Source organism: Phalacrocorax carbo, chromosome 5 (assembly GCF_963921805.1).
Source record: "Phalacrocorax carbo chromosome 5, bPhaCar2.1, whole genome shotgun sequence".
Classification (NCBI taxonomy): Eukaryota; Metazoa; Chordata; class Aves; order Suliformes; family Phalacrocoracidae; genus Phalacrocorax; species Phalacrocorax carbo.
The window spans coordinates 55,950,339-55,962,385 of NC_087517.1; the positions used below are offsets into that span (position 1 = coordinate 55,950,339).

At 36.9% G+C, this 12,047-nt stretch overlaps 1 protein-coding gene across 1 annotated transcript in view; it reads right to left on the reverse strand.

Moving 5' to 3' along the window:
• Nucleotides 1-12,047, reverse strand: part of OTOG (otogelin) — a 106,354-nt gene that overhangs the window by 26,213 nt on the left and 68,094 nt on the right. Inside the window, exons 34-37 of the mRNA XM_064452603.1 lie at nt 5,428-5,545; nt 4,646-4,725; nt 2,330-4,234; nt 414-2,071 (exon numbers count right to left, since the gene is read on the reverse strand). Coding sequence (XP_064308673.1) covers nt 414-2,071; nt 2,330-4,234; nt 4,646-4,725; nt 5,428-5,545 — 3,761 coding nt within the window. The remainder of the gene's footprint in view (nt 1-413; nt 2,072-2,329; nt 4,235-4,645; nt 4,726-5,427; nt 5,546-12,047) is intronic.

The window sequence follows — 12,047 nt, forward strand, 5'->3', positions numbered from 1 at the left end:
ACAGGTTACCATTCTTATTGAGCTAGAATCACAACTGAGAAGGAAAAGCATGGAATGGTACAACTAGGAACAATAACAGGGATCTCTGGAAAGACGTACTTTAAGGAGGGCAATGTGACGACAGCTATTGAACAATATGAAGCATCATACTTTAACAGAAAAACATTCCTGTTACAGTCACACTCAGAAAACTGAGGCCCAAAACACAGTGTATTATAGCACTTAGGAAAGCCATTACGCACAACGAAAATCATCCGAAGTTACAGAAATAATTGAGAAAGTAATGGAACTCCCTGTAATACAGATATTTTAAATCCTAGAGAACAAAGTATGGCTCACAATTTTTTTATCAGTGTGTAAAAGTAACCAAGACATATTCAAAACCAAACAGATAAATATTTATAGTTACTCACTGTACAAGTTTGAAGAGTTGCTGTTTCTCTAGGCAGCATAAAAGCTGATGCTGTGACTCCTGACATGGCTTCAGCTGTTGCCAGTCCATCAGAAAATGTTGTAGTCAAGCCATAAAGTGGTTTAGTAGATAAATAGGCAAATGAGGAAACTGATGTGTCATTTGGATGGTCAGCTATCGCTAGCAGTGAACTCACAGAAGGCGTTTGCACCTCAGATGATATTTCAAGTTTTGAAGTTTGAGTAGTACTGACCGATGATGCAGCTATAGAAGAAAAAAGTTTTGGTTCAGAGGATGAATATGTAGTGGACAGTCCTGAAACACTTACATTAGAAGGAACTGCAGTTGTGTTTGTGAAATACGGAGAGTAAAATGTCTGACGTGTTTCTGGGGTAACGCTAACACCTTGAGAATGGATGGTTTGGACTTCTGATGTTAATTCTGGCTCTTCAGATTTTACTGTATCGAGGGGCATGGCTCCTTTTGCTTCTGAAGAAACAGAAAAATAGGTGGGCTTCACAGAGCTTGTGATGGATTCCATTACTGCTTCTACTTTACCTGAAGTTGCTGACCCAATACTAATATTTTGCCCAGTGCTGCTTATCATCGAAGAGGCTGAAGCTGCAGCGGATGAACGGGCCATAGCCGACAACACCGTACTTGCTAGAAATGTGGGACTGTAGGTAGTGGTTGAAAGAGTGACTTGCTTAGGCAATACTGCAGTTTTCTCTGTACCACCTTTGCCCGTTGATGTGAATGGCCCACTCCCCATCACCATGGGAATTCCTGTTGTTTCTGGTAACAAAACCGATGAAGAGGTTGACTTAGATTCTGGTGAAGCTGTAGCTGTTTCAAGTGTTTGACTTGAATCAAGTGATTCAGTAAACAAGGCCTGCCATGTGTATTTCAGACCAGTAACTGCCTTTTGTGTGGAAAATGAAGAAAATGCTTCTTTTTTAGTCACTGCTAAAGAAGAGGACGGGAGAATTCTGGTGCCAAAAATCCAGTCCGATGTTGTTCTAGTCGGGACAGCAGACTGCAAAACAGAAGTTCCTGATACATATGGCTGCATGACTGAATCAGTTAAATGCAACTCTCTTTCAGTTGGTAAAATAACTTGTGTAGAACCTACTGAGGTAGGTAATATACTTGAATGAATGCTTTCAGTTAGCGAGGTGATTAAGGGGTATGAGGAAGTCAATTCTACTGTAGCTTCAGTTGTGCCAAAGACACGTTGTGGCTGACCAGTGGATTTTGTTAGTGTTTCTGCAGGATACTGATAAATTGGGGTACTGCTTTGGCTTGTCAATGAAGGCTCAGAAGTCTGATGACCAGGTTCCATAGCCTTCTGAGTAGAAAAATGTGGCATAGCCATGGTCTTTGTGGTCTGTACTGAAATTTTATCTCCTGAAGATGTTTCCCAAGAGAAGGAGCCTTCTGAAGATGGAGGAAAGGATGGCTGAGCTGTCGCTGCTGTAAGTTTTACTGTATCTGTTATACTTTGAACTGTAGATTTCAATGCTGTAGAAACTTTTCTAGTTTCTACTGGATATTTTGGTGTGGTTGTTACTTCCGGTATAATTTGCACTAACAAAGGTGAAGAAAACGATTTATCTGCTAGATACTGAGAGGTGGAGAAAGTGTAAGATGACTTTGTTACTGGAAGTACAAGAGAAGGGGACAAAGTTGACTTTTCTTTGGTTGTCATTACTTTTTTGGTTGTTATGAGCTGACTGCTAAATTCAGAGAATGGGGAGAATGTGGCATAAGTGATATTTAAAATGGCTTTGCCTGGCGATTTGTCACGCGATACTGTTGTTACTGGACTTGACTGTTCTGGTACAGTGAATAAACTGGATAAAGTCAGGGCTGGGGAGGTCTTTTCTGTCAGTAACATAGATTTTGCTATAGTTGCACTTGGATATAGAGGGATCGTTTCATGGGATGTATGCACAGGACTGAGAGCTGTCAGTGATACTTCTTTTCCGTATGAGGGCAGCGAAGGAAAAGAAATGTTTAAAGAGATTAGAGAACTTGATGGTGAAGGAGGGAAAGCAGATGGCTTTCTAGTAGAGATGCTAGTAATTCTTTCCACTTGTGATTTATCAGGTTGTGTTGTCAGCAATGTGGTTTCAGTTGCACTAAGGAAAGTAAGTGGAGATCCAGTGATGGATGTTCTTTGAGCTGACTGTCTCTCTGTAGCTATGAAAGGAACTGTGGTGGTTTCTTCTGATGAGATAGAGGTTTTCATTGCTGATGTGGTAACACTACTTGAATATGCTGAAGAGCTTGTCTTCTCTGTACTTGAAACCAGAGTTGCCTTGTACCCAGCAGATGTTTTTCCAGAAAACAGAGTTGACCTGGCTGCTAATTCAAAAGGGGATGTTATTTTGGATGTTACCTCAACAGACAAAGGAGTCACTCTGATAGTCTCAGCCACAAGGGGATATTTAGTGTATAAGGTAGTCAGGAACTCCGTTGTGTTTAGAACTATGTATGAGGGATAGCCTGTCGTTGAAAGAGTTTTGAATGTTTTTTTTAATTCACCTGAAGCTGGAGAAGCAGGAGTAGGAACAGACACTGAAGGTTTTTTTGTAGAAAGAGTAAGGGATTTTTCAGTTGTAGAACTAGGATGTAGTGAATATGGAGGGAAATAGGACCTTGATGTATGCTCCACGCGAGATGTTGTTTTGGGACTTATCTTTTTATAAGTTGTAAACGATAACAAAGTTGTTTCTGATAATCCCTCTTGAGTTTGCAGAGTGGTTGTCTTTGGACCTAGAGTTGTAGTGAAAGGTACCTCTGCAGTACCAGTCAGGTGTTGAACTATTTCAATAGGAAGTTCTGTAATTGCCTTTCCCAGTGAAATAGGTGGTGTGGATGTTGGTGAAAATCTAGTCTTCACACTTTGTTCAGTTAAAACAATTGCTGCTTTTGTTGTTGTGGAGGACACTGGTTTTAACGAAGACAAAGTACTGATCACAGGAGAAAATGATGTTGCTGTAACATTAGATACTGTGGTAGAAGACTGTCCTGTGCTTATTTTTGTCCTTTCTGAAGTTCCTGTTCGGTTTACCAGTGCTGTATAGAAAGGCATGCCCAGGGGTGCTGATGTGGAAAACTGGGGCAAATATGCAGTCGTTTTTTCTGTTATTGGTTCAAATGAACTGGGTGTAGATGTTGTAAGTCCTTCTGGTTTTACCTGTGCTTCTTCTGTGGGAAGTGTTCTTGTGGATATTTCTGATATTTCCATTACTTTAGTTTTGACTGGCATTTCTGTTGTTCTAAGTATAAGTGGTGTCCCAGTAAAAATAAAAGTAGAAATTGGTTTGCTTTCTGATTCTGTGCTAGTAGTCACTGCATGTGTAGCAGTTACTGTCAGAGGTTCTGTAGCCCTCAATAGTTTAGTGGAACCACTACTGATTAGTTGTATCTTTGTGGAAGTTTCTGAACTGACAGTAGGTGGAAACAATGGCGAACTGTCAACAGAAGACAAGCTTACATTAGATTTTGTTGTCCAGAAAACTGCTGTAGTGCTTCTCCCAGGTGTCATTTCTGTTGACTGTGAAGAAATAGTTGAGGATAAAGTTATGGTTGGAAGTGTTGTATTAGATGTAACAGCTGAAAATTCAGTTTTCCCTGTAGTTGCAGTGAGTTGCAGTTTTGCAGAAAGTGTTGTTTCCACGTCTTTTGCTTCAGGTACAGAAAATGAAGTTACCGCTTCACTGATCGCTGCCAAACTTGTACTTGATGTTATGTGTGAAACTGCTGGTGCTTGAAAGCTGGGTGGCAAAGGTGGACTATCATCTGAGGGTTCAATGCCTGAAATCAGACACAAGTAAATAGTAGTCTGAAATTTATGAATAATTATAGCCACGAAGCTAGCAGAGCTAGAAGGAAGTTAACTCATACAGCTCTGACCTTTTCAATCACTTTTAACTTCTAAAATTCATAGACAAAAAATAAATTCATTAAAGCATTTGCTCCACATCTAAAGTTACTGAAATGTTTTATGAAGAAATAACATCTTTCTTAGTTTAAAATTTGTCTCAGAGTTTTGAGGAGTGAAATTATTTTAACTAGAATGTATGTTTAGTGAGCTCAAGATTTATATAACTAAGGCAACAGTCACACAAATCTAAGCACCAATATTTGAAAATTTGACTAAAGACCTAAGAAATTAATAAGCTAAGTATCATACATAATATATATATATATAGTTTTCAAACATACAGTCTTCAAAATACACGCATCTCTGAGTGATTTCATCCAGCAACATATTGAGAGGACAGGCAGGGACGCAACCTTCCACTCTAAAAGGAAAACAAATAGTATTAACTAGCTGGACAGTATCTTCTGGATCTAGCATTTCATTTTAGGACAACAGAATTTATTTATGAAGTATTTTTAAGTGGACAGTCTTGTTCTATCTAAATCTCATCACCTTCGTGTACTCCTTCAAAATGTCATTGCCATGGCTTCCATTTTCACTCAGATCTAAGCTAAAGTATGAACTCTGTGATACTCAGCCTTTGGAATGAATGATCGCAGGTTCAATACTGAATACTATTGCTTAAGAAATTTGAAACATTTCTACACACCAAAATCCAAATGCCAGTTTTACCAGACTTAGCACAAATTCTAACTGAGAAGAAGAGGCAGGAACAGATATGGCTGTTGCAATGCCATAACAAAAAAGTAGGGGCACAACTATTTGAAACAAACTTGTAATCACCTCTCTTTATGAATACTATATAATACCCCACCCCAACTTGAAAGTTACAAATATACTACTCATTCCAGAATCTGACAATACTTCCTAACAACCAAAATGTCACTTTCTTATATCTGCCACAGCAGGTTTTATTCCATTTCTTTTCTTCTTCACTTACCTCTTTATATAAAGAACACAGTCCTGCTATACTGAGCCTACCTCTGGTCCCTCATATTTTTATTATGTTGTGTAAGTATATTATCCAAATTACATACTTTTCCATAAAAATAGCAATACTTACTTTGGTACTGTCTGACAGATTTTTCCCAAAGGGTCCCTGCATGTCTTGAAACAAGGGCTTGTACAGGCATCATAATGCCATTCACATGCAGAATGGGATAGAAATCTAAATTTGACATCTGAAAAACAACAAGATCTGTTATTCTCATATATTTCTAGAAACACACAAGATACACATCACTAGGAGACATGCTTTAAGTTCACTGTAGCTCTAAATCTCATACTGCTTCTACCTGTATTCTCTACAAATAAAATTGGTAATATTTTTTGAGCTGCTAAGGTCTTTAAAACATAGAAAAAACATTTACATTTATGAAGATTATATTAAAAAGTGCTGGCTCTGCAGTCTGTTTTACTCTTTGCAGTATAAAACATGACATCGAATTAGCCACATTTACTGCACATTACAATCACTTGAAAATAAAGCCAGGCAAGTTACAGCTGTTGTTATTAAGTTTTCAAAGCTATATCAACAATGAAACTATATGTTTGGTTATTCAAACAAAATGGAAAAATAAGACTATGTTCATTCAGTACAATTATTGCTATTAAAATAAAAAGCACCAACTGCATACACTGATACTCTTTATAACATAATGTATCATAGCGGTTGTTTACTTGTGTGTATAATTTGCTGATATAGAACAAAGGTGTACATAACTTTTATGATGCAACTGTGTTTTAAAAGCCAAACCAAACACCATTCCAAATCAGATATTATGCCAATTTAGGCTCCCTAAAGCAATATATCTTAACAGTTGGTCTTTTCAAAAGCAGTACAAGATAGCCACTCCAAAAGAAATTAATTCAAACCTCAAAACATTTTTAATCTGAAATTCTAACTGCTCCTACAATGAAGAAAGCAACTCAGATGAGATGAGACACGTAATCTTGCAAAATTTAACTCAAAACACATACTTCACCAGACAAAACAGTACCAATAATGAAACATTATGGCAAATTAAAAAAAAAAAAAAAAAAAAAAAAAAAAACCACCACACCCAACCTGACCAAAAAAACCCAACCAAAAAACAACCAACCAACCCCAGAGTAAACTTCAAAGTGAGAATAAAGAGAAATAAGGATCAGCTATATTTCCAGTGCTTATTAAATTATGCAGGAACTTTACAAAATTAATATAACAGAGAAATAGGCTAAGTATAAATTTGAGAGAAACAAATTTGTGGCAATCATCGCATAGGTGACATGCACTTGCATGTTCAAATGCAGTATCATGCTTTCTTTTTCACTACAACCCTGCCCCATCTGCATGCAGAACAGTTTCATGCACAATACTAGATTAGCCCAGTGGCTCCACCAACGCCTGTATGGCTTATGCAATATATCTGGATTTCAGTACCTGAACTACAACATCCCACCCCACCTCCTTCCTGTAGCAGTCAGGGCAGGGCAGTGACACTGCTCTTACATACATGCCTACAGAAGACCACCAACATATGGGTCGCCTTCTAGAAACGTAAATTTGATCTTAGAGCTATGTTGTTCAGAGCCTATGAAGAGTAGCTGCTCTTAAACAATGTGTACATTAATGACCAGGAAGAAAATGCTTACTACTAAGAAAAATTTCAATTTTTTTGTCTTTTGAAGCTTTTTTGCTTTAAGTTTTGCTGATCTTTGTTTGACTGAGATACAAAGAGAGTAGCTCTCTTACATCTTCTTGGAGGCATTCAATTTTACCGTGAAGATCCTAAGAAATTGTTCTTCCTGCAATGCAGGGACATCTATGCTTACAGGTAATTATCTCTCTGCCATTAATGCCTTATTTTTAAATACAAATAATTCTCTTAAATTTAAGCTATACAACTCATACAAAAGAGTGCATATGTTGCCATCTAGTGTTATCCTTTTTACATGTCACTCTAAAGACGTAACTTGTCACTGCTTTTGGAAACATGATTCTTACAACATAACAAATACATTAATAAAGTTACATTCCCATAAAAAGCTAAGTACAAGTCACTGAATTATTCTGTGACCTATTCTAGTGAAACCAGCTTACATTGCTTAAATCTAATGGAGGAAGGGAATTATTTCCATACATTTTGCTGACTGATGTATGGCAGTTTTGTATGTACTGGCAGGTCAGAGTGGTAAGGCTTAAGGACAAAAAAATAAGATATATGACAAAAAGAACGTATCAGAGACCTACTGGCACAGGCAATCATAACCAGCAATATCAGTATATCTGAGTGGAATCTAGGAAATGTCATTTTCAGACAACACTAGATTAAGTACAGAGACAGATCCGTAACTTTCAACTCCTGCCACAAACCTCACCATTAATCACAGAAGTTTCAAACACAATAAAGGTACAAGCTTTACAGAACACATACTGTAACCCAATGAAGAATGTTATTTCTCAATTTAGCAGAAGAGTGATCATGAATTAACACTTCCAAGTGCTGGGATTAACATACCATCTCCCATTCTCCAAATAAAGTTAGACTTTTATGAAATGATTGACATATTTTCCTCAAGCTTTCCTACAGATTAAGTTCACAGAATTTGTTGGCATTATATGCCTTGGTAGGAGATAAGGCGAATTTCTACATAACTGTATAGGATTTGTTGTGTGGTTCATAAACACCTCTTTCAGTAAAGAATGAACAAAATAAAGAAGTATGGACAACAGATTAATTCATTAACCTGGTCATAAAAATTGTTTTCAAAGAGGGCCCATGGAACCAATGGACATTTAATTTTCCAGTCAAGGGATTTTAGAGAATTGAGTATGCCGGGCCAAGCTATTTTAGTTTTTTTAATGTGCAAATTACTTAAAAGACCAGACCAAATCACGACAGCAAGACTTGAATATATTGCATGAATGGGTTTCCAGTATCTCAAGCATTTTCAGTATGTCTCAGTAAACCCATCAGATACAGTGAAATCTGTTCTTTATTATGAATTATGGGAAAATGCCTTTCCACCATTAGGAGAATGTCAGTCCAGTCATTCATCATATCTGAAGTTTTCACTATTGGCAGCATCACTTCTGGAATGCCTAAGCAGCTCAAGGACCTAGCAGTTTGACTGTGCGAGCCACTGTAACAAAAAAAACAAAACACAACAAAACAAACAAAAAAAAATAAAAAACAAAAACAACACAGCAAGATGCAGTTCCTGCTTAAAAAGTTTAGACTAAATTGAGATTAGACAGAAAATGAAGGGGAGGAGAAACAGAGGCACAGAGCCATGTTCTGAACTAACATGAATTCAAGAATAAGCCAAGAGAACAATAAAGTATCTCTATATCTACCTAAAGAACTAGATTATTTTGCCTCTTTTTAGTACATCTGCATATTAGCTATGATCCCATTACCCACAAGCATTAGGGCATATGGAAAAGCAGTAACAAAGTGCTTTAAAGCCATTCAAGCATCCCTCTCCTTAAACTGAGGGAAATACTCCTTTCACTCTCTCTACTGATTTTAGATATTAACTTCCACACCAGAACAACCGCAGCTTTATTGTTACGACCATGCTGCTATTCCCATGACAGAAACTACCACAGCTCAGAAACTCTGGATTTCACCAGTGTCATGGCATGAATGCTTTATACTAGCCAGGATGCTAATCAGCCACCTCCACCACATGCTTCCCATTTTTTTAATACTTAAATTCCCCCTCCAGCAACCAGTAATAGCTTACTGTACACTGTGCAACAGTAAAGTTCACTCACAACAAAAGAATTATAGGCAGTTTACAGACAATGAGTCAAGCTTCTTATATCAGGCATGTGTTCCTCAAAAGGATTTGTCATGGCATTTGAAAATAACCATGTGTCTCCTGGTGAAGTCTACCAGCATTTGTCTTCTGTTCGGTGACACAGCAAATCCTTCACAAAATGGTAAATTATGCCCCAGACGACAGTTGCTCCAGTTGACATTCCAGCTGAGCCCACAGTTCTTTTACCTAACAGGAGCTGAGCCTATTGACATGTTACAGTACTGCAGAAAGTTTTTGTATGAATGCAGGTATACGTGTTGCCATATCAAAACAATATAGTAAAAGATATTCTCCAACTCCATTGTTTTCTCATTAGCTTGGACATCAGGGAAGCATTTTGTTCCTTGTAACTTATGATCTACATTCTTCACGGATTTCAAAAATAATTCTGTGGTAATGAGAACAGTTGCTACCATTTAACAAAGAATTTTAATTTTTTACCATTGACAGACTGTGGTGTTCTCTTGAGTCACAACAACCTTTCTTGGTAACTTGGCCATTTTTTTGTGTGTTGACAATTCCTACTGTTCACAAGTCCATCCCGCCTTTTTTTTATACTGTGACTTTTACCTCATAGGGACAAAATCTGCCACTTTTAGAATACGTGTATTATGAATAATTTCATGCTATGCTTAAAAAATGGCTATTTACTTTAATTAAAAAAACCAAAATTTGAAATGTACTAATGTTAATGAAAGGCTGTATTTAAAATAAATGGTTTTAAAATAATGAAAAATATTAAGCACTTGGATTTTCATTCTCATCTGACACTTTTTCCTGTTTTGCTACTTTTTCCAAATTTCAAAAAACCTTGTAGGAACAAAATTTGCTTTAGAATTAGTTCTATTTATAATGGCAGCAAAACTCTGCTTAGTAACGTAGATTGCCTATCTCCTCAGTTACAAGTTTAGAAACATGAAATCCTATCTACCCACCTAACACACACAAACTACTAACAAACCCTGCCCATGACTTCTAAGTGTCTGCAATGAGAAATGTAAGCAAATATCACTGGAAAAATTTAACTTTGTGCACAGCCAAAACATCACTGGAAGTAAAGTATAATTATCTACCTCTCAAATACTTTTGTTTTAGTTTACTATTACTATGCTAGATGAATATAATCTTGTTAATGCAATGATTTAATCTCCTCCTATTTATTCAGTCAAAAATGGGAGGCCAAATGTTTGTGTTTGTGGTATAAACAGGAAAGACATTATAATTCTACAGTAACCTCAGTCTGATTCCAAGAGCTTCTGAGCAGTTGTGTTCAGTGACATACCCAGGATTTGCAGGTACAACAGCAGTTGCTCAGCATTACCCAGTCCCAGGCCCCATGCCATGATCTTTTGGACCGACAAAGCATACGAGCTCAAATTAAACTTGAGAGCAACTCATTATAAGTGAAACAGGACATTCTGGATAATTAATTCTACTGGTGGAAATGTATAAGAGTAAGTTGAAGTTAAAATAGTGAACAATATAATGTATAAATCTGGCTTAAGGTGCAAAATGCCTTAGTAAAAAAATGTTTTTCATTACAATTAATTCCATTTTCAGTTTTGTACATTTCTGAACGTGTTTCAGTTAATTAAGATACAAACATTAAAAGCAACCAAGAATGCCCTGTATCAAACTTAACACCTCTGTGAGGTGTGCATATACTTAGTGTAGCTTGAGATTTTCATTTTAGCTGAAAATTCTCTCTGAGATAGGCCTTATATTCACAGCAAGTTAGCTATTAAAGCACATAACTAACATTATTAACTTTGCTGCAGAATTTATATAGGGCAAGTCACATTTTTAGAATACATATAAAATTAACTCACAGCGATTTTAAAAAGGCAAAGCATATTACGATCATTCTATGAAAGGTAAAAGGTAACTAGCTTGATCACATTATTTTTAAAAAGTGTAAGAAAACTGCAGTTCTATCCATAGAAAGCTCATCAATTCCCTACATCCACTAATTTCCCAACAATTTCAAATGTGAATTTATTGCTCTTACATGACAGCTCTGCGCTTGTCCATCTGGTAAGACTAAAGTGTATTCTCTCATTTGACTGAATGCATACCAATCCATTGCCAGCAAAAATTCCTGCACAGAATGCAAAATGTATTTTCTTATGAGTAAGTATAGTCTAGATATTCAAATTCAGTTATCAACTCAAACCCTCAAATGTTTGTGGGAACAGGACAGCAGACAAATCTAAGTGTAATGAAAATAACCCAATTTAAAAGCCAAAGTTACTTCTCATGGAAAATACTTTGCAGTATTAGCCCATCATATCTGCACAATTTATAGTCAAAGTATTTCAATGTGACAATATTTATTGCTATGAAACTGGAAAAAGTGACTCGTCAGCTGACTTTAAACAAACATGTATCTATGGCTGTGGCAATCAGGTCATTTAAAATTCTTCCTTTTGAATGTGCGTCACAGAGCATGAAGAAGTCTCATGAGGAACTTTCTGGCCAAGGGGATTTACTGGGCCTATTATTCTGCTCCTGATATTTATCCTCTGATTCCGCAGGAATAGCTGTTCCCGGTTCAAGAGTTTCTGATCTAATATGCAAAGCATTTACAATAGTCAGCAGGAAACTCAATACGCTTTTGCCTGTGCACTCTGGAACTGGTGTAACTTTTCCATTAACTTAAACAAATGCTGCTGTATTTTTAGACCATGTAATTACCCTACATCAGCAGGCTGGCCGTTGTGAAAGTACACTGGAGAAAGATTCGAGCCCTGTGTTTCTCTGCTTATAAAACTCCGAAACCCAAGACCTCGGATGTGGTGATTAATGAAATGCCTCTTGATCATTTGATCTGATCCCACTTGCTGAGGTAAATTGTTTTAGGTTTCCATTGGCATA